The sequence below is a fragment of the Drosophila simulans genome, chromosome 2L (assembly GCF_016746395.2).
Source record: "Drosophila simulans strain w501 chromosome 2L, Prin_Dsim_3.1, whole genome shotgun sequence".
NCBI lineage: Eukaryota > Metazoa > Arthropoda > Insecta > Diptera > Drosophilidae > Drosophila > Drosophila simulans.
The window spans coordinates 19,491,023-19,517,698 of NC_052520.2; the positions used below are offsets into that span (position 1 = coordinate 19,491,023).

The following is a 26,676-nucleotide window of genomic DNA, read 5'->3' on the forward strand; positions in this document are numbered from 1 at the left end:
TAAAAACTACATTTGCATTTAAGTCGGTTGCAAATTAAATAAGTGTGCTACATATTATTTATATAAGCATTTAAATTAAGGAAACTCTCTGAGCTAAGGAGAGTATCCTATTATCGATAACGATTCTTCTATTACCGAGGTATATTTACTGAAATACTGCGTGCTCTGCTTGCTTGCTATCGAAAAACAGACGATGGTATTTCCTAGCTAGCAGCAAACAGTCACACATCGCCACAAAAACATAAACAAATAAAACGATTTGAAGATGAATCCGCTAACAAATATGAAAAATGTGCTCAAACTGAGCGAACACGAACTGCAACATGGCGGAAAGAAGAGCTGGCACGACATGTACAAGGACTCAGCCTGGATTTTCGTGGCAGGATTTCCGTATACGCTAACTGAGGGCGACTTGGTTTGCGTATTCTCGCAGTACGGCGAAGTGGTCAACATCAATCTAATTCGAGACTCAAAAACGGGAAAGTCCAAGGTAATGCAATAGTGCTTAGGTTCCCTTTCTAGAAAGTTTATTAAAATCACTGTCTAAACTTCTGCAGGGCTTCTGCTTTCTGTGCTACGAAGATCAGAGATCCACAGTGCTGGCCGTGGACAACCTGAATGGCATCAAAATCCTCGATAGGACACTGAGGGTCGATCACGTGGCCGACTACAAGCCTCCCAAGGAAAACGAGAAGATGGACGAGGAAACCCTGCGCCTTTACATGGAGGGCTGTGCGCCGAAACCTCAACTTCAGCACATCAAGACTGAGAAGAAAGACAGCAAAAGTTATAGACGATAAGGCGGATAGCTTAAATATAGCAAAGTATGCAAACAGAAATTTTATATTAACTTAAATTTTTTTAGTTATTAAACGCTAAAGTAACTGTATTCTTTTTTAAAGCCAGTAATTTAAGGTGGAAGAATGAAGTGGCTTTCCAACCTATCATTCGCCATCTGCGCTCGCAAAGGAGTCATCATCATCATCCTCATCCTCTTCTTCCTGACCTTCCAGTTCCTTCAGAATCCTTCGCTTGTAGCGCTCATAGGCGCTGCCCCTCTCCCGGTCGACATTGTAAAAGTCCACGTCGTCTACAAACGAGTCTTCCTCAGTGTCGATCGTGTGCACATAGGGATCGCGAAAGGCTGCATAGTCGTCATCTTCGCTAGTGCTGGCAAACTCATCCTCATCGTCATCTGGAAGAAACATATGCATATTCATAAGCGCAATCTATGCAAACAGTTAACCCAGATCTTACCGAGCATAAACTTGTTCATTTGCCGACACAACTCATCATCCGAACCCATGGCGCCCGCTTCGTCGTCGTCCGGGTAATCATTGGTAAAGTAGTTCTCCTGGTTCGAGTCCTCCGAGTCGTAGTCCTCGTCCTGGTCGTTGTAGCAATCTTCTAGCACAATCTCGCCCACAGGAATCACTCTGCGGAATAGTCCAAATAATTAGTGGGTTTATTTCGATTCTTTGATCGCGTAGCACTTTCAAATTGAAACACAGCTAAGTTTGTCACGTATTTTGAGGGTTTCTTTATTTAGTTTATATTCGATTTCGGGCAACGCTAGGCCCCAACAGAAATAAAGCAAAACAAACTAAAACTATGCACTTAATTAGACTTCGGCACTAGTGTTATCCGTTTTTTATTGTCGGAATGGAAAAAGAACAAAAAAGGCAACTGACAACTGGCGGAAACTAAACGAAAAATGCTCGGTGAGCTGTTTTTCAAAAAATGCGGTGTGTGCGTGTTCGTGTGTGGGGGTAAATTATTCTAATCTAATAGCTAATTAATTCTATTAACATAAGGTAATGAGAGACATTTGCCTAAAACGATTCCAAGTAGAGCACTAATTGTGCGTTTTTAGCAGGATACATCTTAATTTTATTAAAAACTTTGGCAAGAGGGAAATTTGGGAACTTTACATAACTATGATACATTATTTAAACTAAGAAGTTTTCATCTAACATATTTATAAATGGAATATGGCATAGCATAATTGTCTTAGAATTGAACGGAATCTCACAGTAACAAATCAAATAAATAGCTTCCAGAATCATTAGTTTTCAGATCATGCCGTGTTATCTCATAAAAACAACGTTTTATCGGTAGTTTTGGGCATTTGTCAGATGCTGACTGTAATGAACTATAAGTGATGTGAGTTGCCAGTTGCAGTCCTTTTTTATTGTCGTGGGTGGGGCGTTGGGTGTCCTGTCCTCACACTTCCTAAGTGCCTGCGGCTTTGTCTGTCTCTCTCCATTTAGTTCTTTCTTGTTTACCAGTAGCAGTTGTTGTAGTAATTAAACGGATAATACAACCTTATGGAGAACGAACGAATCGTATTATTGAGCTGTAGTGATTGCAATCGTGTCTAGATGGTAAGGATAATATGCAAGTATGAGACTGCGCCCGAGGACAACGAACACAGACACACGCACAGCCACGCCCACACAGATACGCCCATAGCACCGACACACAGACACACCGCTTAGATATATATATTCCATATAGTACATAAGTGTAGTGGTGATCGATTACATATAGTAGTTGGTAATGCTCAACGTTTTCTGTGGCTCAATTTGAATGACAAACCTTAAGTAGTTGTCGTCCATCATGTCCACATATGCCGCCTGCATCTCGTTCTCGGGAACATATAGATCGTACACATAGCCCACGTCCGAATCGGCCGGCTGCTGCTGATCCTGGCTGGGTGTCATCTCCTGCTGCTGCTGCTTCTCAGCTGCTGCATTTTCAGTGCCCGTCTGCTGTTGCTGCGATTCAATGTCCACGATGGTTATGTGGTTGCTGGACTCCTGACTCTGGCTCTCCGGGCATTCCGCAGCTGCGGCACTGTTTTCGAGCGTGCTGCGCAGGCAGTTTACGACCCGGAAACGCTGCTCCCGTGAGTTCTCCTGGGCCTCCTGCCGCTGGCGATCTCTGCGCAGCGCACTGGCAATGGCTGCATCGTTGGAGCGCTGCTGTTGCACCAGCTCACGTGCTGCGGTCTTGTTCAGCCTGGCAGCGGCGAATTTACGAGTGGCACAGTCGTCCTGGGAAAGAGGCATACAAATCAACGTTAGAAACTGTGCGTTTGACTTACTATATTTCTTAACCATTGTAGATTCATTACCAATAACCAAACTCGAGCTATCTTTTATGGGCTTTTGCTATGATAAATGTGCATTCACTTTATAGATAACAGGCCAGTACCTTTAACTAAGGTTAAAGATCACTACTGACTGATAAGCATTATTAAAATTGCACACATATATTTCATTAGGGAAACACAAATCAGTTCAATGAGTGCATTTTGGCAGAGATTAGCTAGCCCATATCTTTGTGCATCTCAAAGATGAGGACGTTGACCTTTTTGTAAGCAACATTAGGATTCCCTACAGCGTGCCTTTGAGCCAAAGCAATATATAGAAAGTAGTGGCCACCAAGGGCATGTAAATTATATCTACGGTTGCTTCTCTAAGACCCCAATCCTACCTGCTTCTCCAGCGTGCCGGCAAACTTGAGCACGGTGGTCAGTTCGTCTTTGTCTGATGCCGTTGCTCCCGCCACCGCTCCCGCGTCCACCAGGGCGTTCTCATCGTTGTGGAGGCGCCGCCGCTTGCCGTTCAGCACAAATGCCGTGTGCGGCTCCTCGTCGATGCGTCGCTTGATTCGCACAACCGCTGGCATTTTGATTAATTCGCAGAAGACGGACGACAAACAACGAAAGGCGAAGCGAAACAATTAAAAATGTGCGACGCGCAGTGTGACCGTTCGGGGCGTGCCAAAAGATATCTGCAACTCTGGGATTTCATCAATACTTGTTAGAGATGGGATTGGTTGAGACTGCAAAACTATCGTTAAGAATCCTTAATTCGTATAACAAGTAAATTTAATTACTCGATTTAATTGTACAATTTAGAGCGATATTGATAATCATTTGAAATCATTTGATATCTGACAGAAAAAGATTTGAAAATTCTCAGTGACAGTAATATGCGGTTGGAACTATCAATCTCCTTATTCTGTAATACTTTATAAGGGAAATGTTTAAAAACTAAGATTTAGATTTCTGTTTTGGATTGAGTGTTATGCTTTTATTGAGTATTTTGCATTTACTGAGTATTTTGTATTTATACAGGAAGTTACTATGTTCGACAGTTAGAAAGCCCGCCAATTTTGAATACTTTTCATCCCCGTTTCCGGCACTTCCGGTGCTTCTACCCCCAATCAGCTGATCGAAAGCCGCCACTCCAGGGATGAAGTCCCCAAAAGAAGTTGAAGCTCGCAGGAATGGCAGTTAGTGCTCTTAGCCGGCGAAGTGTGGTTGACATCGCGGGTGGTTTCCGTGCTCCAGACTTCCGGCAAAAATCTGCCGTCGGAATTACGTTCTTAAAAGTGAAATGATGGCCAGAAGGGGCGACTTCGGCGTTCTTGTGTTTTTAATCAACGCCAGCAGTGCCACAAGATTAAAGTGAGCTCAGTCTCGGATTGAATTGAAGCCATTAAACCGTGAATGGCGCCCAAGTGTTTTCGCGTTTCCGCCCGCGCTTTTTGCCATTTGTTGTGGTGCCTCGAAGGACGTGTGTGTTTGTGTGTGTGTGCCGCTATTCTCGTCCTGCCAAAATGAAACTCGTATAGGCCCGAGAATGATTTAGTGCCCGATCGCAATCCGCGAAAGCCGCAATTATGTTTTAATTGGCGCTAAATGGTTTACTCACACGCGCACGCACGAAAGGATTAGCAGCAGGAGTCGAAAGTTCGTCGCAAAGGTGGGTTGTTTGTGGGTGCTCCTGCAGGATTGGCTTTAACCCTGTTGATTTTGGCAAATTGGAAATGCATTGAACAAATTGGGAGCGGAACAAATAAGCAGTCAATCGGTAACGCGAATTTATGGGACAACTATTCGACTGAAAATCACTGTATGATTCAAAAAATCATTTTTGAAGTTATAATTTTCGCCTTATTTCTATATATTGGAATTATATTAATTTGATTTTTAGTTTAGAATGTTGATGTTAGCAAACATATTTATAAACAAGTCTTGAATATCTGGCCTGGAATTGAAATCCCTTGAAGGACACGGTCAACTTGCATTGTTAGAATTTGCGACATTTGAAGAGCAACCTGATGATGACAGAGGATTGTGTTTACACAAAGTGGGTATACCAAACGGCAAATAAAAATCAAGGACAAGGACTTAATTAATAAAATACTTCATGGCCAAAGCGTTGCAGGAGATATGTGTCCCGTGATTTTTCCACAATTTCCCAAATAAAGAGAGAAAGGTGGCCCGTTCGTGGCAAATATTTATTTAATTCCGCAGAGCACCTGTCCGTGTGGACTCTTCGCGCTTTGTTCATCCGATGCGGAAGCCTTAGTGCCTATAAAAATATTTACGAGTGAATATTACAGCCTCTGAACTGGGCCCTTTGACCCGGGGACTATCCAAACATACGTACATATGTGTGCCTGAGCTCCCCGGGCAGCCTGTTTTATTTATGTGGCGGGCGTCAGAAAATTTGCCATCGCATGAATCATCAGCCACGTCGGAAAAGCCTCCACCGCGGAGCCATCCTCCGTGGACTCCCCACCGTATGTAATTCGAGCCAGCCCACGTGCATTTGGGGGAGTGGGGCATCCTGATGCGTTTGGCATAATAATGATATAATAATGTCGCCTTTTGTTCGGCTGGAGGTGTCTCAATGTCTCCGGCAATAAATTAATGGGATCCGCATATAAAAACATAAAGAGCACCCTGCAGGTTGAGCCTGCCTCAGTTTTGATTATGTGACACGCAGCTTCCTCATGTGGCAAGTACTACTTGCCTACCAGTTCACTCCAAGGGAGTGAGTCATGGGGTGTTCCCACTCATTTTTTGGGGGGCGTCACATTCCTTAAAACATTGCCAGCTGTTGCCGCAGCTCAGCCAAAACTAAATTACCATAAATATGGCCAAGTGCTTGTCCCGAAACACGGCATGATGAGCCAAAGGATCTGCTGATAAAATGCTAATCATGGCGACAATGTTCGCTGACTTGCCAGGACAACCCAAAAGTATCCATCCAAGTTCGGAAACATTTTTTATGCTTTCTTTCGCTAGTTGTGCTTGTTGGTCTTGATGAAAAAAAAAAACAGATTAAAAAACTTTTGCACTTTCGGTTAAAAAAAAGATTTGCGATTTTTGATTTCCTTCGGGCAGCACTAGTTTTTTGTTCAGCAAGAAAATATTCAAAGAATTATTTATGATATTTATCTCAGAAGGTATAATAATAAAAAGTTGAGGATAGTTTGAAAAATACTATAGATACACGGAAATTTAAAAATATATGCAGTTCTAGATGATTTACAACACTTCATGTATTAATAAATATATTATATATTAATAAAATTGTTTTAAATGTATTTTGATTCATTCGATTTTGTAGATAGTAATTGCTGAATAAAATTTAAATTTGGAATTAAATCAAAGTACAAAGTGCAGTGTACAGTGAGTTCGTTGTAACCGAAGAAGCTCCAGCTTTATTTCCTCTCCTTTTCTTACGCTCTTTTGTGCAACATTTTTGATTAGCTTCAAGTTCAGGAAGGGAAAAGGGACGGAAAGGTCGTGGCCATCGGATGGGGAGGGTAGGTGTTTTAATTTTCGTTTAAACTTGGTCGGGAAAACACCTCGGGGCATCTGCGAGGGTCGAGTGTCTCTTTGTGGCTTTGACAGGCTTTGTTTTTTGGGTGGCTCTGCCTTGGAGAGAAGCATCATTATCATCATATATCCTTGTTAATGTTAATTTGTCCGGAGGGTTGATTTTTTGGCTACGGACCCACGCCCATAAATCATTATAATGCATTTTGTTTGGGACAAGTTGTAGCGGTCAAGTGCTGTGGTCACTTCAAAAATGTATTAATCATCCTCCTTTTTGTGAATTAAATGTACGGTGGTGATGGATAAGTGTAATTTATAAGTTAAGTGCAACGAAAAACATATTAATGAACTTCAAATCATTGTTCTTTATTCATATATTTGATTATAAATTAGTCGTTGGTCTAAAGCATAAAATCTAGAAAATTCAAAATATAACCATGGAAAAATCAATATAAAATCCACACAGTACATATTTCAAGATAAATGCGCGTGATAAAATATTTATTTATAAAACACGGGGAATTTATTTGATTTGATAAAAAGAGGACCACAGCCAGAAACAGCAATAAAATGCGTGCTTTTCCACGTATCAAACATTTTTCACTTTTATTTTGGGGATTGTGTGTGCTCAATTATTCATTAAACTCGATGACTGTGCAGCCAAAATGGGCGGAGTGTTAGGGATTACGAGCTGGGGGGATTGCTCCCCGGACCAACGCGCCAATTACAAGTGCAAATAGAAATCTGCTGTCGGCCACAATACCAGCGTTATTGGGCTTCCTGTATTATCCTGTATATTCCACTTCGATAATACAGTCGTTGCACCCTTCGACACAAATCACATTAATTTTGTTCGTGCTCATTACGGACGAGCTGCTCGGCTTGGCTGGTGCCGGACCAGGACGCACTTTCCACTCTCCACATTCCACTTTCACCCTGCCATTCTGCCATCCTGACATCCTGCCACTTTTCGTGGAAAGGGGGCCAACCCCCTTTGGTGCAGCCGGGAATCCACCCCTCTAATATCATTTTGCAATTTGCACTTGGCAAATAAAGGAGTGAATGCTGTGGCAGATAGAAACGATTCTCTCCTTTGTTCTAGCCCCCGGGCCAAATGCTTCCCAGCCAGTCCGCCAGCCAGCCAGCCATCTCGCAGCTGGCCAGGATAACACATCCCAAAGCGTTTACATTTCAATGGACAAAAGCTTCGGATCGGGCTCCCCGAGAAAAACGCATGCCACACATTGTTAAATAAATTATCGCCTATGCCATGAAGAGGCATCGATGAAATCGAAGCCACTGAATCCGCACCTTGGATACCCTTTTAGTATATAACAATACTTTCATTCAAACCATAAGGTCCTATTGAATGTTCTACTTATGTATTAATTCATAAGTCATATTATGACTTAATGGGTAACCATAACTCCCATTTATTTCCAGATAATGCTTCTCCTCTTCCAAATCTTTTTATTTTAAGGGTATAACAATGTCGTTATAACCCGCCTTGAACTTGACACCCACAGCATGATTCGAAACTGGTCCGATTTGGGTCCTTACTCTTCAGATCCCGCCTCCTGGGATGGGTGGATGTAGTGGTGGTGCAGCCAAGGCTGTGGCTTGATTGACATGCCCTCGCTCACGAGGGGATCCCCAACTGCCAGCGACCCACCCACAGAGTCACTCACTCGAACACATCCTCGATATGCTTTGTGACAAACAGCTGATTGCGTGTTCATCCTGTCTGATGTCCTGCATGTTCGTCTCGGGCATGATTTATGTTCTCAATTGAATTTCTTGACTTTTTCTTGCCGAGGTCGCTGGGGAGCTGGGGGCCCACACGTGGCCGGTGGAGCTGGCCAAAAGAAACGCAGCACAAATTAGCTCATTTTCCGGTACACTTGCCTCACGTGCTCGTTAGCATCCAGTCAAAGGAGCCGCAGGTCATTGACCCCTCCCCCACGACCTGCGTCCCCCAGATCTTCGCAGTTTTCCGACTTGGTCACGGGTGGGGGCCACTGGGCAGCAGATGTTTGCATTTTGCACTACTCAAGTTCTTTGTGCCCCTAACTGAACACTTAGAAAAGGATATTCTCCTTCAAAAATTAATAGGAATACTTAAATGGTTGAAGATTAGTATTATTATGCTTTCAATCTAGTGAATCCTATACATTCCTTCTTAAATGTAAATATCATATTGCATTTCATATTATATAATTGTGGCCTAGTTTTTCAAAGTGTAGATTCTGGGCACAAGTCTGGAAAAGAGTGAGTCACGTACTCCTGCCAGCTGATTGCCTCAAATTGTTTTCGCCCATTTTTTCGAACACATTTGACAGGCGTTTAACTGTGACAGGATGGGTGGGAGTGGGTGTATGTCATAGGACGGAATGGGGAAAATTCTTTCGTTTTCATTTAATGCCGACCTAATACGAGTCAAAGTTGCCTGACGCAATATCGCCGAAAGTCCTTTAAGGACACCCCTCCGCTTCTCTCCGCTGAGCAAGAGTTTGGCTACTTTTGCCATATTTTTTGGGTTGCCTAGCAGTTTATCTGCTTGTTGACAGCTGCCCAAAGGGAATTAGTTATCAAAAGACGCATAAATCCATTTTCATTTTACAGAATACTCTGCTTAGCCATGGCTTCTACGTCCTGCCACTTACTGTATACCTAAATAAAATATGAGTAGAATTGAAATTCGAGCAACATGGCTAGACGATATTTGCCTTGGCAATCCCTTAAAGGCAGGACCAACTTTAAATTACATTTATGTGTGATACGCAGAGTAAATTCCCTAGTAAGAACATCATACTTTCTAAAATTTAAGGCAGGACGACACAATTTTAAGCCCGCAAAAACCATCGTCTGATCTTTAAAATCTAATTTCTATACTTTCTTTCCGTTTAACATAATTTTCTGCTTGGCTGGAAAATGGAAAACATTCCTGACCTTTTTCTCATTAGCACTTTGAGTGACATAAATATTTAGGCCACCAGAGAGCCAAAGCAAAAGTGCGTTCATCCGTTGCTCAGGCGACTTTTATGGTCTGCTTGTTAATGCAAATAGCATGCCAAGTGTAATAAAATTATTTCCGCTACTGTTTAGCTTTAGCTTTGGTTATTAGCCCCATCCCGCAGATTTTCCCAGCCCACCAGACCATTTTCATTGGCACGCGATGGGAAAGCGCTCTTGATTTAACTGCCTCGAGATAAGTTTCTTTGGGTTTCTTTGGCTTTCTTGGCTGTTTTGATTTTCGACTCGAGCCAAAAACAGGATAAACATAAATTGTGGCAATCCGTGGCATTGGCAGCTGCCCAGGACACAGGCCAAAAGGCAGGACACGTGTTGGGACTCCACCACCACCACTGGTGGCATGTAAGGCTATGCCACGGGTCGCCGACTCCCCGGGATCCCAGTACCCTGCCCCGCTACCTGTGGCTACCCCCGTCCGTCCCCCAAGCTCCTGCATCGAGTGTGTTTGCATTTTAAAATCCACCCTCGAACAACATTTTGCCAACTTCAATTCCTACCGCTGTCATTTGAAGCGAGTGCTCCTCCTCTCGGGTTTCCCCAGGACTAAAAGTGGACAATGGGTCATATTAATTTAAACTATACATATTTATAAAGTAAACTATAAACTTAATTTTTATGGGTTCTTCCATTGAATTAGTAAAACGAAAAATAAATAAGTAGAGGCAGATTGTTTAAAACAATAACTTTAAATAGAGTGAAGGTAAGGGTACAATATCATTTAATTTTGGCCATTCAAAGTGATCAAGTAATGTGCAGATTGTGCCCACTGTTTTAAAGCCTGATACCATGGCTCTCATGGGAATTGACAGCGTTTGTGTTTCTGTAACCCCATTTGGCCTCCATTTTGCGCGCATTTTGATTCGGATTTTCCCACTGCACATTCCCATAGAAAGGACTCGTCGTTTGAAGGAGCGGCGAGATATGCCCACTTGTCCACCTGCCGATGGACAGCAGCCAAACTTGGATGCGGATGGCCACTCTCCGAATTTGGTACTTTTTGCGACTATTTTTTCCGTTGGCAGAGCCTCTATAATTTTGTTGGCCCGGCAGATTGTTGCTTTTCCTTCCCATTTGCTCTTTTCCTCCCTCGGAAAAATTCAATCAAAGCACTACAAGCGTAAACAAGTGGGGTAACATTGGGCTCGCATCCTTGCATCCTTGTTCGCCAGCACTTCAATTTCGAGTGTTTTCTTTTCTATTTGAATTTCAGCTCGTTTTGGCCTTTTTCGAATTTTTAGCCCCAAAATGCGAGTTTGGGGCCTTTGTGCTTTTATGGTTATGCTTGCCTTGTTATTGGTGCTACTTGTACACCTGTTTCAATACCCTTTCGAATTTTCAGGTCCTCTAGCTAGGCAAGGATGTAGATTGTAGCTTACTTTCAAGTTTTTAATTGTTTCAACTCAATTCTTTTCCATTGGAAATTACTTCTTAATAAATTCGTTTAGGTATGGCTTCTGATTTAGCTTAAAAGAGCATCACACATTCGTTGCCAAGGACTCTTGAACTGACTTACTCTTGAATTAAAAATCGCAGATGGCCCTTTTCGGTCTTTGGCAAGTTTAAATGCCGCGCTGGCAACTTTGCTCCTTGGCTCCACCCCAAGTTTCCCAGAATCCCCAACCTTCAGCTGCCTCAAATTTCTGAGTAGCAGCTTGATACACCTAACAGCCGTGCTAAGTCCTTGCAGGATTAGGCTAAACGCCCTCGCATTTTATGCCAAGTACGCTATTTCAGCGCCTTTCTGAGGCCTAAAAGTACACAAAGCTGCAATTACTTGCCAACACGAAAATTCTGGGGATGTGTGCGATGATTCGAGGAAGCGGAAAACTCCTGTTATCTTTTGATTTTCCCTTATCAGCAACTTTCCACCTTATATCTTTAATCATCAGAGGACTGTTTGTATCCCAAAAAATTATAAAAATATTTTTTTTACCCATGTTTCACAAGGCTTAAATAATATAACTTTAAACAGAACTTATTTACAAAGTGTTTTCTGCTTAACTTGATTTTTTTCCTAGGGTATCTGAAGCTTCCGAATTGCTTGCGTTTTATATTTTGTTTTTATTGCTGATTGTTTCACTTCTTTGAGGGATAACCATCAATTTTTATTGTTGTTACGGCCGCATTTCACATCGACTTGTTTGTCGGTTTGTATTTTTGGTTTTGTCTGGCTGCCTTCTCAATTATTGATTTTTGTTCGAATTTTCGAAGGCGAACAATTTCAGTAGAGTTTTTTTTTGTATTTTGCCGTACTTGCGGCAATAACTGCGGCTGACAAATGATCTGAACTTTGCCAGAAGTATTTTTAAATCTAATTAAACCGCAAAGCAAACAGCTAACTTCATTAGGTTCTTTAATTTTTGTTATGTTCCTTGCCAGTTTGTCAAATTTGCCGTCTGCAGAAGGACGAAGTTAGTGTCCCCGAACAACGGTAAAGGATAATGGATGGGGCTGCGCGAATTGTCATAACTGCGGGGACATTTTGTAATTAACATTGGCGGATGCTTTTCCTCAACCTGTTGGGCTTACTCCAGTTACAACTGTTGCCTGTTCCCACTCCTTTCTTTTAGTTTTCCTGGCCAACACAGTTGTGTTTTCGAAGTAATTGTGACTGGGATGTGAAGTTGGTAACTTCTTGAAGTACCAAATGTGGCCAAAAAGATAATGGAGATGTTGTGCTGTCTGAAAATTTGAGTGGGTTTAAGGGTGACAAATGGCAACTTTGCTAGTTTTTCTCATTCATCCCTTTGCTATATTTTATTTTACAAACAATTAGGAGCTTAAATATTTTGAACACTTCCAAATGTGGTAATCCGATTAGCCGAAATTATGCACAAAAGTTGATTATAATTATATTTCCTGTCAACGAAATGGAGTTTTTAATAGGCCCTAATAGGATTAGCCTAAAATGGGTTGGTTAAAAAGGCTAGCAAACACTTTTTGTAGATGATTTCAAAGTAGGATGCAAATTCCCTTTATTTAAATTTAAAACACAGTATTTGGCATATTTAATTATTTGTTACTAATTAACGTGATATCAGGGTAATTACTTTTTTCAAAGTAAAAAGATAGGCCACAGTGTAATTAGAATGAATTTACTTTGATCCTATTCCACTGGCTTTCAACTGCAATTTCCAAATGGCTGTGCCTTGCCAGCCGCAGTGTCTTAATTGAAACTATGTGGCATAGTATAGTATAGTGTAGTACGTACTCCTTCAATAGTTGGAGCCTCTCTGGGGCCTCCTTTGCCACGCCGTGGGGCACATTCAACCCGTTCAACTTGTCCTGCCATGCTGGCACTGCCACTTTTTCACTACTTTGTCATAATTTGCAACTGCTGCACTGCAAAATGCTCCTCCTCCGGCTTCCCGCACAAGTTGTTCTTATTAACTGCTCAGCCATTTGGCGTTCGGCTCTCGGTTCTCCAGCTCTGGCTCTCTAGAGGAGTTAATAGACCGTGATGGGGCGGGCTCCTGGAAACAGGACACAACTGCTTGACTATGCAACTGCATATGCCTGCCGTCGGGTGCCATGTCCTGGGCTGTTGTCCTTTGACTGTGTCGCTGCATAATTTATGACTGCTTACTGGCTGCCTGGCACTCAAGCTGTTTTTTGTTAGCCAACACAGAACAGGACACGGAACAGGACCTCGCTCTCTCTCATAGCCACGAGTCCTGAATCAGTTGTAAATCGATTGATGTATGGCCAAGTTATTTGCACCGAACCGATGCGACGGCTTTAAGCGCCCTGGGCCGCATTGGGGAATTTCCTCGACTAACTCAATTATTGAACAATTTAATTTGGCCTGCACTGCTTGACTTTGAGGGTCCGACTTCCTGTTGCTCCTGGCCATCCGGGTGTTCCTCGATTAGCATGTTCTCAACACATTTGCGTACAGCCCACAAATATTCACACTCCCGCAAACACTATACATTTCTAATCCATAAGCAGCTAATAAATTTTGGTCATGCATCATGCGGAGAGATTTTGGGCGGGGCCCCAGCTCCACATCCTGGCCCCATGGACCCCCACTGGAGGGCAAACATCGATGTTGTTCTGGGCGTAATTAGTGAAATGGCTGGACCCACCAAAACACTCCGCACTCTGCGATTAAAGTAGTCGCGTTCACGGGTCCAGCCAGCAAAGTGCATCATTAATTTTAAAGCACTGCCGAGGGAGTCGTGATATATTGTTAATGGCGCCAGGAACTTGATACACACTTTGTTAAATATAAAAATATATGTTATTAATGACTTTTTGATTCTTGAAAATTAAATTTATCTTTTTTAAAGGAAGTTATTTTCGAACTCTGTTTAATGTGAGATTAAAGTGGTACTCAAATGAAGTATATTCAGTTAGTCAGCTAGGCTATGCAACTTATTTATGCATTTTTGTCTAACCCGATTCCGAATTTTATACCCCTACTTATAATGAATTTGTGGCAACCTCACGCGGCAGTCAACAAGTTTTCTTTAAGCCAACTTTTATGGGGTTATAGAAATCGAAAGCATAACATTCACTTTACGACCAAATGTATCTGAGCTGATTTCGACGTAAATTTTGGCCTGTCTACGCATAAAACTTAATGGGCATTACGAAATTACAGCTGTTGCCCGCCCCTCGCTCCTTCACCATGGATATTACTTTGTTTATCGACCTTATTTTGTATGTCAACATTTATGACATTTATGACGGCCACAAAAGTCAATTAGCCCTGTAGCTACGATGCTGGCCTTTCAAGGCAACTGCTTCACCAGGATACTGCCTAATTATTGTTTAGTTTTTTGAAGCGTCTTAGCCATGATGAAGAATGCTTAAGCAGTTGAAGTATCTAACCAGGGAAGGTTGAGCAGCTCAGCGAAAAGTTTGCTTTTGGCAATCCCTGGATATATGCTTATGCACATATATCGTGAGTACAGTGTGCATATAGTAAAAGATACATTTTGTAAGATTTAAATACATTTGCGCACAGCAATGGACAAGAAATTGTGTGAAATAGAAATTCATTTTAAATAAAGAAAATACTTAAAAGGTTGTGCTCTTTTTATAAACATTCAATATATAACGTAAGTGACTAAACGTTGAGCCTAAGATTGGTAAGGAATAGAAATCGAGCAATTGTTAACTAGTTATCTTTTAACTCAACCTTTGATTAAAGATTACTGCATCTTCAGCTATTGATTAAACTTAAGACGAAACTTGGCATCGCTTAGCCCTGTAACCGCTCCTAATTGCTTGGATACAACTGTATTCGAACTTCGAATGTCTTTGCAAAGTACACATTTGTGTGTGCGTGCCTACTATTTGTTTGTGCCATTGCCTTTGGGCCATTGCTCGATTCTTTGTGCGTTCTCGGCTTATAAATTTAGTCAAAGCACGTAGCGTAAACTTGGCAATAAATCCGTAAGCCCAGCCGTCCATGGACCACCCCGAGTATGCGTTCGCATGTATCCCTGACTTACACGCATCCCGCTGTGGAACACGTGGCGTATTAACAATATCGACATGAGTAAACAAATGCCCAAGGGGGATCGGGAGGGGGTGGGGAGCATGAAGTCTGCAGATTGCTCGAAGTAATTTACACTTTTCCAACTTCAACTTACCAACTTTGCCCACTCTCTCGTTTTACAGAAGAGCAAACGACGGGAAAAGAGGCAAAAAAAAAGTGGAACGACAACGAAAATTAACACAAATGCCTCATAAACTGGCATATCTTGATTGGGAACGGGAACCGGAAGTGCCACCACCCACCAGTCCAAGGACACGTGTTAAGTAGCTCTATCCATAGTCATTATCAGTGAACTGTGAGCAAACATGCCGAACCTCCATCACGTCGACTACAATCGAAAGTATTCCGCCACGGAAACGATTCAGGTAAGCTTTTTCGCCATGAGGTCCTCCCTCCCATTTTCTTGCCATTTAAGTCGAAGTCGAATCGCCTGCTGGCTGGCATTAAAAAATACAACTCAAGTGCGATAATTAAAAATGAAACGAACAATTTACGACCCGAAGGAGTTTGGCACGCGACCAGGTTTGTGGGCGTTCCCCGGGCTCTATCTTATCCTGGTGATTTTTCACACCCAGGATAGCGGGGATCTGGGGGCCAGGACGTCGTCCGAATGGAGACCTTACGTTTGACTTGCTCCTCGACTGGATTGATGTGCTCCGTCGCTTTGCTGTGTGTTTTTCGAGTGGAGTTCGGCAAATTAATTGAAGAGTTTTCCGTGTTTTTTGGACACTGCCTGCCTGGGAGCAACCCCCAAGACACGCCTACTGTCCCGCTAATTGCTGTCATAAATTTTGAACTCAACTCGCTGGGAAACATTCCTTGGGCAAATTGTTATACTCTGTCGCCGGGGAGAACGGGATAAAGGGGGTAGTTGCGCTATTACCAAAGGGTTGCTCAAGGAATTCGGGTAGATTGAGCAATTAGCGAAGAAATAGCTTAATGGAAAGTGTTCTTGGGGGAATCAAGAAGCGGCTGGTCTCTGAAAGAAAATATATCATTGCGATATTTACTTTTATTTAAATACCATTTGAAGCATCATTTAAATTTAATAAATTCTCATTGATGCAGTACTAAGTAGTTTTTTTTTTTTGTATCTTAGTATTTTCAGATGCTCACAATTAGTTCAAATAATATTTATAACTAACTTTGTCAATCCTAATCCTAATTTAAGATTTAAATTAACTATTTGTGCTAGGTTCTATAATGTTATTAACATATCCCCACAATCAGCTCTTATATTGTAACACCATCTATATTGATTTTAAGGCCTTTAAATATTTCCACATATTTCAAAGAGTATCTATTATTCGGCCAAATAGGGCAGTGTTACTTTTCAGATCCCATTTGTTTTGGTTTGCATGTTGTCTCAGCTTCCGCTCTTCCCGCGACCACTTTCCCCGAATTTTCCCGCACTTTCTCCGCCCCGTCACCCTGGAGTAAAATCGCTAAAAACAACGTCGGGAAAGTCTGCTGCACTGGCTGCTGTTGCTTTTTATTCCTCAGTTGGGTTTGTTTTGTTTTCCCTCGTGGAGAAGGCGGCTCTTCCGGATTCCTTTGGAGCCGGGTAAAAACGAGATGGACATAAACCGGGGTGGATGAAGGGCGGTCCTCGTCTCTGAAACTTGATTAAGTAGTTTCCGCGTGCTTTTATTTGCACAATAAAAACATAACTTTTTTGTTTCGCTAGAGCTGCTCCTCTAGTATTAAAGTCGGATGAAAAAGAGCGCTAGAGCAAAATGTGTGAAGTGGACTTTTCCCCGGCAATTGCATCCCTCTTTTCATTCGGGACGTGTTTCCTGGCTGCTACTATTTAAGCCGCTATTTTTATGGCTTTTGCGCTGGAATGATAACGTTATGGCTCCATTGTGACAAGTCGCGAACGTGGCTTAGTTAAAATGTCTCGTCATGTGGGATCACACGGATGGATAGGTCCTTCCCTTCCGTGAGAAAGTCAGTACTAGTGGGATTCAGATAGTTCAGAAACGAGGGATATTACATAGGTATCCAGCTACATTGCACAAAAATTGTATCATTTCTAATTTTATTTTAATTTTTCCTAGAATAAGGATAAGATCTTCAAAGACATATATTATTAAGTATTTAAAGTGTTTATTTATTAATCACATTTTAAGTAAGCAAAGCATTTCTATTGTTGTGAATGGTTACTATGCTCTTGGTAATACTGTTAAAGACTGTAACACGAATCTAGAGTATTGGTCTCTGCTCCCAATTGCCATTCCTTTCCGCCCAAATACCATTAACTGTTTTCTGGTTTTGGCTAATGGTCGGGTATCTGAACAGTCTGCGATACGAACGGAAATAGCGACCATATGCCGCTCTATATACCCGCAGACGCCGCGGCCCATTAAAAATGATTACAGAAATGCCTCAGCACAACCTCCCACGAAGGAAATTTCACTTTTCGCCGCATATGCTGCCCGCTTGGAAGTTTCCTTTTTTGCCACATTTTTTTTGGCAAAACAAACAACATAAATATGGATTTCTCATTAAAATGCCAAAGTTATGCCGGCACGTAGATGGAAATGCTGCGAGTCCTTCGAGAGCGGCGCCTGCGCCTGCGACCTGTTTTGCTCTCCCCAATCCCAATGTCAATGTCGGCGTTCTCTTAGCCACATTTGCTGTGCTCTCTTATGGGCCAGGTCACGTGCTGGCATTGAAGGAATTTCACTGCCGGCAGGAGCGGATCGTCGAGGAGCGCAGCCGAGAGGGAGGGTGGCCACGGCTCTTAACACTCAGCCAGGACGCCAGGACAATGTGACGCATTTGTCATGAAACGGATTTCCGGTATTGTCGTCGCTGTCTCTGCCACCCCGGGGGGGTGAATAGGTGGTACCCATCCTCATCCTCATCCTCATCCACATCCTCATCGCACTTGGCTTCCCTAGGCAAACTTGTTCAATTTTTTATGACACAGGCGCGGAGGAGCGAGGAACGATAGAAGTCGAAGGCTAAGGAAAAAACACAAAGTTTGTCGTGCCCGGCCGCAAAAGTGGCTATTTAGCATTTTAGAGTAGGCGAACATGACCTCAAGGAACCTTGTGCCCCGTTCTTCATCCCACTCCTCGGAGTCCTTGCGACGCTAGGCTCTGAATTTTTCATTAATTGTATTTCGAATGGGTCGCTAAAATGCAGACGAAATGGAAATTTAAATGAACGAATTTCGCAATGATTTCGGGCAATGAGGAAATTTAAGGGAGTTGTACATTTAGTAGATTTAACGTTTATGTACAACATAAAACATAAACAATGGGCATTTACCGCTTGAAAGCAGTATTTATTAGTGATTAAGCCAAATATGATCCATTTTTAATGGTTTTATCAACCATTAGGTTCTTATTTCGTGTTAATATACACGATACATCGTAAACCGAAACTCACCCCTAAAATGCATTTGCGTTTCCTTCCTTTATAAGTCAGGTAGTAACTACCATTTAAGTAGGATCTGCATGAAAAGTATGCAACATTATATCGTGCGAGGGTTCATCCTTAGCTCGCTTATAATTCCCAATTAGTTCTATCTTACTATGGATAGAATAGGGACTGATTTGGATTTGAAAGTTATCTTTGCGCAGAGGCGATATCGTAACCAATGAAGTTCTACTGAGGTGCGATTATTGCTAGTTGAAAACTTTAACCAATACCCCGCCATGGGGACGTGAAATACCGTCCACTACGGCAATTTTTGGAAGCCCGAGAGGGCCATTAAAAATACATTCAAATATTAGTCTTTAGTTAATAATGAGTAGGCTCTCTTAAAACAGTGCTGAGCTCATCATCTCATTAATGTGAGTTAATGAAAGGACACTAAACTCTAATCTTGATGGGTCATAATCGTTAAATGGCCATTCTTGGGATAACTGGGATCTGAAGGCTTAAAGAGGCTATGAGATTCCCACAGAAATGGCAAATCATCGTGTAAAACTATTTTGCTCAACCATTAATTTAAGCCATTCGGAATCACACACACACTCAACCCTCGAAAAGGGTTCATGGGCATTAGACGAATTAAACTTAATGTTAACTCCCATTTAGCCTACTCTCTAGCTAAATTACAATAACCATCATCCTGTTTTCCTGTGCATGCAAATGGACTGGGATGTGTGTGAATGCGGGAAAATTCCCGAAATGTTCCTGACCGAAAATTACTGTCGCAATTTATGTTTATGCGACTGGAAACTTTTCCTTCGGCTGGATTTTTGTGTTTTTATAGTTCAAGTTCGACAGGAGGAGAGAATCAGATAAACGGAAACCTTTAACTTCTATGTAAATTTACAACTTTGCTAGTTTTGGCTTTCGAAAAACTTCAACCGGTCCTTTTTTGGTTGCTCCTGTGGCATAAAGCCAATCTAGACACACACATAAGTACAAAAAAAAAAAGGAATGACCCTCACAAACTTCAGATTTTCCGATGCGTAACGTCGGTTTAACTCTAGAGACTAGAGTCGGTGGCTGGTTTCCCTTTTATGAACTAAGCAGATGTAATTCCAAGGCGACCCATGACCCCAAACATATTTCATTTTTTACGCTTAGCCTACTTTTTGTCAATGCCGAGCATGTAGCACAGATTTGGATTGCTGGCCTTTTCTTGGATCTTCTCAATTTATGCGTTATTTATGCAAAGCAATCCCGCATTGATGAAGATGCTTTCCCGGAATACTTGGGCTTTGACAGAAAAAAGATATAAAATAATTCAATTAAAATTTACGGTATGCCGAGCTGAAATGTTGAAATTTCCCCCTTCGAATTTCTTTTATTTTTATTTATTAATCATTGGCCCGGTTAAATAAATAACCAGGCCATAACAAAAATTGAGTTTAGACTCATTAGAGTGTTCCTCTCCACGGAAATCTTTAGTAAAAGGCGAAAGATTTATTCGACAATTGAAGAGAAACCAGAGTATCTAACAATTCAACATAGTGTAATCTTTACTTCATATTGACTAGAACCGCTTGGGAATTTTAAACCAGTTCGGAAATATAAGTATAAGATTGTGTACCTTTATGGTTTTGTTACCTGAATGATTAACAAACTTAAGGGAGTGTTTTCTACAGTATAAATATTTCACATGAAGAAGGTTTATTCATTTCAGAGTTTAGTCATGGATATTTTAAGATTGAATTTTATATTGCTGTTAGCTTATGTTCTTTATATCGGCCATTTATTTAGCGTTGACTTAAGTAACGCTTAAGTAAGTAAGTTACGCTTACAAAACAATTTCGTTGATATTCATTGGAGAGTTGTATTACTCAGATACTCTAAACGCTTTAATGTTTAACACGTAATTGCGGAAAAAATGGTCTTTGCAGTAATAAATAACACTGAGAGAGTGGATCATCCCTTAAAGTATACAGCAGTATTTGTTGTGTTCTTACAGATCTGAATACAGTAATTCCCAACTGGTCTTGGCTGCAATTTCATGAAGTCCTTTGTCCTAGGAAGGAGTAGTTATCGCTTCTCGGCCTTATGGCTAAGATCAAAGTGTAGTATCTGTTCTTATCAGCTTAACATCTGATAGTTCCTCCATTGGAGGACAACAAATGTTAAACTGATTTTTGGAACCAGACGGAGTGCTAGGGGCTTGCTCCACCTCTGTCACGGGTTGGCCCGGTATTGCAGTACCGCCGGGATTTCGGCCCAACTGAATAATAAATATTAAATATTATCATTAGTGGAGAATCCTCTCTCTAGAACCTTTTTATTGGAAAGACTCTTTCGCGTTTGACTTTAAAAACAATCTCGCCCTGCAACATGCAAATTCGAATAGTTTCCTGCTGACATTGCGAAAGTGTCCTTTGCTTTGCCTTCGATTCGATTCTATTCCTTGTGGGCGGAGGGCAATCTGGTTTTGTCTGTCGAAAATTGTTTAGCTTTCGTCGCGTTGTCAAGTGATTTGGAAAATTGAATTGATCAATTGCTTTGTCAATTCTGTTACCTTTTACTGATTGTCGGATTTATGGTGTTTGGCGGAATTGGTTGGCCCTAATTATACCTGTTACTCGAGAGTAACATTCGTTGAAAATTATGTAACAGGCAGAAGGAAGCGTTTGCGACCATTTAATATATAAAATAATATAAATATATATTCTTGATCAGGATCAATATCCAAGTCGATCTGGCCGTCTATCCGTATGAACGTCGAGATTTCTTGAACTATAAAGGCTAGAAGGTTGATATTCAGCATACAGATTCTAGACCAATGTCTAAACAAACCGCACAAAACTGTCACGCCCACACTTTTGAAAAATGTTTTGATATCTTTTAGGCTTGTAGGTTTCTTTTTGCCACGCCCACTCTACCGCCCTATGGTTTGTCTTGCCAATTTTTATCGGTATACCAAAAACATTCTCTCTTGAATTTTTTTTACTTTATCTTTACTGTTCTTATTTTTTAACCATTTCGATATAGACCGTATTTTTTGAAAATGACGATGATTTAATACATTAGGAAGTAGGATCTCGATCCCTAAGAAATTAACATTGATTCTGCCATGAATTATCATATATTTCGAAGTCTTCAAAGTCCATGAAAATATACGTATCTGCTACTAAAAATATACTTAATGTTGGACTAAATGTAAAATTATTCCAAACATCTCTTATCAGTATGTGAATTATGCAGATGATATTTTGAATAAAAGCAATCTCTCATTCATTGCCAACCTTGAAACCTAATTGCGATAACAATATAATGCCATTGTGCTGAGTTAAAATATTAATCAACTTCTACTTTTCATTCCATGTTGTGTAAATCGTTTTTTTGACTTAAGTTTAGTACCTATCCTTGAAGCTCATGATTTTCTCAAAGAGAGCTTCGTGCTGCTGTATATCAGTGGAAGCGATGTATTTGTCGATCGCCTCGAAGAGCTCACTTTCCCGAACTATTGTGCTCGGAGACAACTTAGCCTTCATTTGGGTGGCACCTTCGACGAACTTATTGTGGAGTTTCTCATTCTCATTGGCGAATTCACTGCTGACGGCCAGTAAGCCCAACAGGCTCATTCCAATCACCTGGGATTCAGGTGCCGATTGACTCAGCTTGCTGTTGAGTCCCTCGAACACCTGTTGCAGTTCGAAGATGTAGTTATATTTCTCGCCAGTGGTGCCTCGCTGGCGGAGACTCTTGCCCTTGTTGGCATAGGCCTGTAGGGTAGCCGTTCCCGGTCCACGTTGTTCAATCGGAACGCTGTCCACAACTTGCTGCACGAATTTGAGGGTGAGTGACATCATATTATGGATTTGAATGCCACGGATGGTCTCGGCATAGCCAAAGAAATGAGCTAGTATCTCATTTTGCGATTTTGGAGGAGCAGCACAGGCCAGGCTCTATGGAATATTCGCTTGGTTAAGGCAATGAGATCCAACATTTTCAATTTTAATATTTACCACAGCCGCTATGGCAAATATAAGCATACAACGCATCTTCAGCAAGTGATTTAATTCGACTCAAATAAGTTTGGGCAGAGATAGGCTTTTTATACACATGTCGTTATCAGTGAGTCTTCTATTTATGAATTATTGTGTTTTTAAACTGGCTCTTGAGATAAAGGAAATGCGATTAGGAACTAGAAATTAATGTTGTCAGATGGTATTGAACTTTTGCTATAAAGTCTGGGGAGGTATTCCCACGGAATAGTGGAGGGAAGACTCTGGCTACTCATTGTATCAAGATACAAATGAATTAATTAATAATGACAATTACTTTTGAAATACATTCAATATAAATGTAGATGTGTATGTTGACTGTGAAGGTGGCTGATGGTGTGTATAGGTGGCTATGTTCATTGTAAGCTTGGAAACCAAACGAGACCATCAATGCAAGGAATATGGATAGACGTGACAATTTATTTGGCGACACCACAGCGCTCGACCAAAGACACTAGAATATTCTAGTGTCTTGCTCGACTCTTATAGTTTGCACGAAAAATCTTACTTGGATTGGTCAACCGATTGACCAATGATTGCTCCCTCTGATTACTATTTTTCCTGACGATGGCTCATGGCCTGGCAGACTTCTTCGTTTATGATGTATTAAAAAATGGATCGGTTAATGGATAGCAGAATCCGGGATTCGACAGAAAGATAACAAAAAGTAGTGGCTAGCGAAAAAAAAATAATTTGGAATGATGTAAAAGTATAAAAAAACGCCTGAGTCGAGTTCATCAACTATCAGATACCATTTCAACCAATTCAGCCAAACACCATAAATCCGAGAATCAGTAAAAGGTAACAGAAATGGCAAAGCAATTGATCAATTCAATTTTCCAAATCACTTGACAACGCGACGAAGGCTAAACAATTTTCGACAGACAAAACCAGATTGCCCTCCGCCCACAAGGAATAGAATCGAATCGAAGGCAAAGCAAAGGACACTTTCGCAATGTCAGCAGGAAACTATTCGAATTTGCATGTTGCAGGGCGAGATTGTTTTTAAAGTCAAACGCGAAAGAGTCTTTCCAATAAAAAGGTTCTAGAGAGAGGATTCTCCACTAATGATAATATTTAATATTTATTATTCAGTTGGGCCGAAATCCCGGCGGTACTGCAATACCGGGCCAACCCGTGACAGAGGTGGAGCAAGCCCCTAGCACTCCGTCTGGTTCCAAAAATCAGTTTAACATTTGTTGTCCTCCAATGGAGGAACTATCAGATGTTAAGCTGATAAGAACAGATACTACACTTTGATCTTAGCCATAAGGCCGAGAAGCGATAACTACTCCTTCCTAGGACAAAGGACTTCATGAAATTGCAGCCAAGACCAGTTGGGAATTACTATATTTGCAGATCTCAGAATCGAATATCGTTATTGCATATTTCAGGGAGGGTTTTCCTCACATAGCAAAGGTCCTTTGATAATCTGGTCAGGTAACATTCAGGTATAAATGTACACATGTCAGTAAGTATGAAAAGTAAAAGGGTATTATTCCGTTATTGAATAAAACTTTCTTAACTAAAGTGTCGCTACCAAGTCCATGTTTCATATTTTTTTTCTTTTTTTTAAACTATATTATTTTTTTAAGCGTTGAAAACATACATTCTAAAGAGCATCTTAAAAACACATATAAAAACGAATCTTAAAGAACCAAACCTCTCATGATGATTACTAGCAGGTGGTGGGAGGGCTGGACGAATCCCAGTCTTTTAAGTCGCCTTAACGATCTAGCTGGAAACGGTGTCTAACAAGTCGATCGTTGTATCTGCTGGAATGTCTACAAATCTGTTATTCCACAGTGTGTAGATTGAGATCACGGTGAAGTGTGGAGCCACGCACGTACCAAGGACAGTTAGTTATCTGCCGCATGGTTCGGTTCTGCATTACTTGTAGCCGCTTATAGTTGGATTTGGCAGAAATTCCCCAGATCTGCACTCCGTACAGCCAAATTGGAGCTATAAATGCACGTACACTGCTCTTTTGGCTCTTAGCGACATAATGCTCCTTTTATTTATCAACCATCGTAGTTGCTGCATTCTTTGACCACACCTTTTGGTTATTGTTTTTATGTGAGGCCCAAAAGTAAGGCGCTTTTCTAAACTTATGCCGCGGTATTTCGCTTGAGATGGCTGTTCCAATATCACACCTTCATTAGTATTGCTGGTGTAGCAAGCCTTTTAAGTGTGAAACATGGATTCAATGTTTTTAAAGGATTGACCTTCCACCTTCTACTCCACGCTGATAAAGTTTGAAGGTATCCTTGCAACCCATTTGCAGCTTCGATACGGCATTTGGATCTGTAAAGAACCGCAATATCATCGGCGTAAATCGCAATGATAGCATGTTTAATACGGACAAACGGATGGAAGGACATGGCCAGATCGACACGGCTAGTTATATTGATCAAGAATATATACATTTTATAGGGGGTCGGAAAAGTCTTCCTCTACCTGGTACATATTTTTTAACGAATCTGGTGTAATCTGTTATTATAAATACATATAGAAGTAACAACCCTTAGAAATGTGGTATCTAGGTAGCGAAGTGAGTTTTCAATCCTACCCAAAGGACACTTAAGATTCCCAAGTCCTTCTGGCCAATACTAATCATAGAGGCCTTATGTTTGCTGGTGTTATCACTCTGGTTTCTCTTCAATTGTCGAATAAATCTTTCGCCTTTTACTAAAGATTTCCGTGGAGAGGAACACTCTAATGAGTCTAAACTCAATTTTTATTGAGGCCTGATAACTTATGTTATCGGGCCAATTAATTATATATTTTCAAATTTTAGTTACATTTTAATGAATAACTTGTAACTGTTCAGCACCACACTTGGTGCAGTGGGGGACTATTTAGAATCCCAAAACTGAAAGCTGTGGTTTATCCTTATTTTAGAAGGTGAATCTCAAATAAAATTCGGAAATCCTAAACTAAATGAGTTCGTAGACTTGTAGACTTGTGTTTTTGGCATAAAAGAAAAAACATAGTTAAAATAAGGAAAGCAACGTTATCATACATTTTACTCGTGGTGTAAAAGGGTATACTAGATTCGTTGAAAATATGTAACAGGGAGAGAGAGGACTGTTAATCAGAATCAATAGAAGAGTCTCTTCCAGAGCAATAGACGGAGCTTGCTTTTGAAATTTGTTGATTTTCTGATTTTATTCCCCAATATCTACCGATAAGCCAAAAAATTAAGAAATTTCGTGTTGGCATTTCCACTCAACTATAGCATTCTTACTTGTTTTGGTTTTAAAAACGTAAATTCGAGTACAAATTTGACGGCGAGGCAGTTTTGTGCGGCTTGTGGGGTTGCGCTGCGTTTTGGAATCTTCACGCCTAATTTCAACCTTCTATCTTGAAAAGAGAATTGAGATTTCGGAGTTCATACGAAAGATCGATTAAAAATATATTTACTTTGTAAGGTCGAAAACCATTCCTTCTTTTTAACGAATCTAGAAAGGCCTTTTACCCTATGAGTAAAGGGTATAAAAATGAAATGTTTATTTCACTGTTTGACTTTTCTATTGAAGTTGTTAATAACGATTTAATTCAAAGCCTTGCAATAGTAAAATAGCGCCATCTGTCGGCAAATGGTTTTAGGTCTCCATCTATAGGCGGGGTTCCAACTAAACTCTTAAAATTTCCCCGCAAACGACGAAGAGGAAATAGGTTTGTGTCTTTGCTGGACACTTCTGCCGTATATTTCTATATTTCTATATTTTTTCCATTTCCAAAAAAGGAAGAATGCGGGAATTTGTTATATGTACGTGTAGAATGTAGGATGTCGAAAAGAAAACTTAATAAAGCGATAATAGAATAGATTACGTGTGTGTAAAGTAGTAATACCATCGTTTAAATGTATGTAACAGGAAGTGGTATATACATTCTTGATCAGTATGCCTAGCCAAGTCGATTTGGCCATGTTAGTCGGTCCGTATAAACGCTGTGAACTCGGGAATTTTAAAATCAAGCAATTTGAGATTAAGTATTGAGATTCTTGTTAATTCAAACGCCTATTATAGTTTGATAATTTTATTTAT

General features: G+C 40.9%; 4 protein-coding genes and 5 non-coding genes across 12 annotated transcripts in view; 5 read left to right on the forward strand and 4 right to left on the reverse strand.

Moving 5' to 3' along the window:
- The first annotated feature begins 180 nt into the window (after positions 1-180).
- On the forward strand, positions 181-3,754 carry LOC6732866 (RNA-binding motif protein, X-linked 2). 2 transcript variants are annotated; one of them, XM_039293836.2, is made up of 3 exons: positions 181-490; positions 558-824; positions 903-3,754. In XM_039293836.2, exons 1-2 carry the CDS (start codon positions 266-268, stop codon positions 798-800), a joined length of 468 nt encoding a protein of 155 aa, XP_039149770.1. In that variant the 5' UTR covers positions 181-265; the 3' UTR covers positions 801-824; positions 903-3,754. The 2 variants fall into 2 exon arrangements, with proteins under 2 accessions (XP_039149770.1, XP_002079976.1); XM_002079940.4 differs by lacking the exon at positions 903-3,754 and having other exon boundaries at positions 558-889.
- Positions 811-3,693, reverse strand: LOC6732867 (probable RNA polymerase II nuclear localization protein SLC7A6OS). 2 transcript variants are annotated; one of them, XM_002079941.4, is made up of 4 exons: positions 3,499-3,693; positions 2,599-3,056; positions 1,258-1,436; positions 811-1,195 (listed from the first exon to the last, which is right to left on the reverse strand). In XM_002079941.4, exons 1-4 carry the CDS (start codon positions 3,691-3,693, stop codon positions 945-947), a joined length of 1,083 nt encoding a protein of 360 aa, XP_002079977.1. In that variant the 3' UTR covers positions 811-944. The 2 variants fall into 2 exon arrangements, with proteins under 2 accessions (XP_002079977.1, XP_016025592.1); XM_016178047.3 differs by lacking the exons at positions 811-1,195; positions 1,258-1,436 and adding an exon at positions 1,517-2,324.
- An 11,571-nt stretch (positions 3,755-15,325) lies between the features above and the next one.
- LOC6732875 (protein sickie) overlaps positions 15,326-26,676 on the forward strand; it is a 150,550-nt gene continuing 139,199 nt past the window's right edge. For both annotated transcript variants that reach the window (XM_016180423.3, XM_016180421.3), the window contains exon 1: positions 15,326-15,550. In XM_016180423.3, coding sequence (XP_016025601.1) covers positions 15,491-15,550 — 60 coding nt within the window. In that variant the 5' untranslated portion in view covers positions 15,326-15,490. The remainder of the gene's footprint in view (positions 15,551-26,676) is intronic.
- Positions 18,767-18,906, forward strand: LOC120284262. The gene has a single exon (XR_005543495.1). It is a non-coding gene; the product is annotated as a U4 spliceosomal RNA (small nuclear RNA).
- On the reverse strand, positions 19,982-20,106 carry LOC120284264. Its single transcript, XR_005543497.1, has one exon. It is a non-coding gene; the product is annotated as a U5 spliceosomal RNA (small nuclear RNA).
- On the forward strand, positions 20,654-20,849 carry LOC120284270. Its single transcript, XR_005543503.1, has one exon. It is a non-coding gene; the product is annotated as a U2 spliceosomal RNA (small nuclear RNA).
- Positions 21,933-22,658, reverse strand: LOC6732871. Its single transcript, XM_002079942.3, has 2 exons — positions 22,589-22,658; positions 21,933-22,528 (listed from the first exon to the last, which is right to left on the reverse strand). The coding sequence occupies exons 1-2, from the start codon at positions 22,622-22,624 to the stop codon at positions 21,974-21,976; spliced, it is 591 nt and encodes a 196-aa protein (XP_002079978.1). The 5' UTR covers positions 22,625-22,658; the 3' UTR covers positions 21,933-21,973.
- Positions 23,718-23,913, reverse strand: LOC120284281. Its single transcript, XR_005543515.1, has one exon. It is a non-coding gene; the product is annotated as a U2 spliceosomal RNA (small nuclear RNA).
- LOC120284265 lies at positions 25,270-25,393 on the forward strand. Its single transcript, XR_005543498.1, has one exon. It is a non-coding gene; the product is annotated as a U5 spliceosomal RNA (small nuclear RNA).

What these genes read in the sequence shown, in the direction of transcription:
- LOC6732871 (XM_002079942.3), bottom strand. Translation starts at nt 22,624, where the DNA reads ATGCGTTGTATGCTTATATTTGCCATAGCGGCTGTG. An exon ending in TATTTGCCATAGCGGCTGTG is followed by an intron (nt 22,529 to 22,588) that starts GTAAATATTAAA and finishes AATATTCCATAG; the next exon opens with AGCCTGGCCTGTGCTGCTCC.
- LOC6732867 (XM_002079941.4), bottom strand. Translation starts at nt 3,693, where the DNA reads ATGCCAGCGGTTGTGCGAATCAAGCGACGCATCGACGAGGAGCCGCAC. An exon ending in ATGGACGACAACTACTTAAG is followed by an intron (nt 1,437 to 2,598) that starts GTTTGTCATTCA and finishes ACTATTCCGCAG; the next exon opens with AGTGATTCCTGTGGGCGAGA. An exon ending in AATGAACAAGTTTATGCTCG is followed by an intron (nt 1,196 to 1,257) that starts GTAAGATCTGGG and finishes TGTTTCTTCCAG; the next exon opens with ATGACGATGAGGATGAGTTT.
- LOC6732866 (XM_039293836.2), top strand. Translation starts at nt 266, where the DNA reads ATGAATCCGCTAACAAATATGAAAAATGTGCTCAAACTGAGCGAACAC. An exon ending in CAAAAACGGGAAAGTCCAAG is followed by an intron (nt 491 to 557) that starts GTAATGCAATAG and finishes AAACTTCTGCAG; the next exon opens with GGCTTCTGCTTTCTGTGCTA.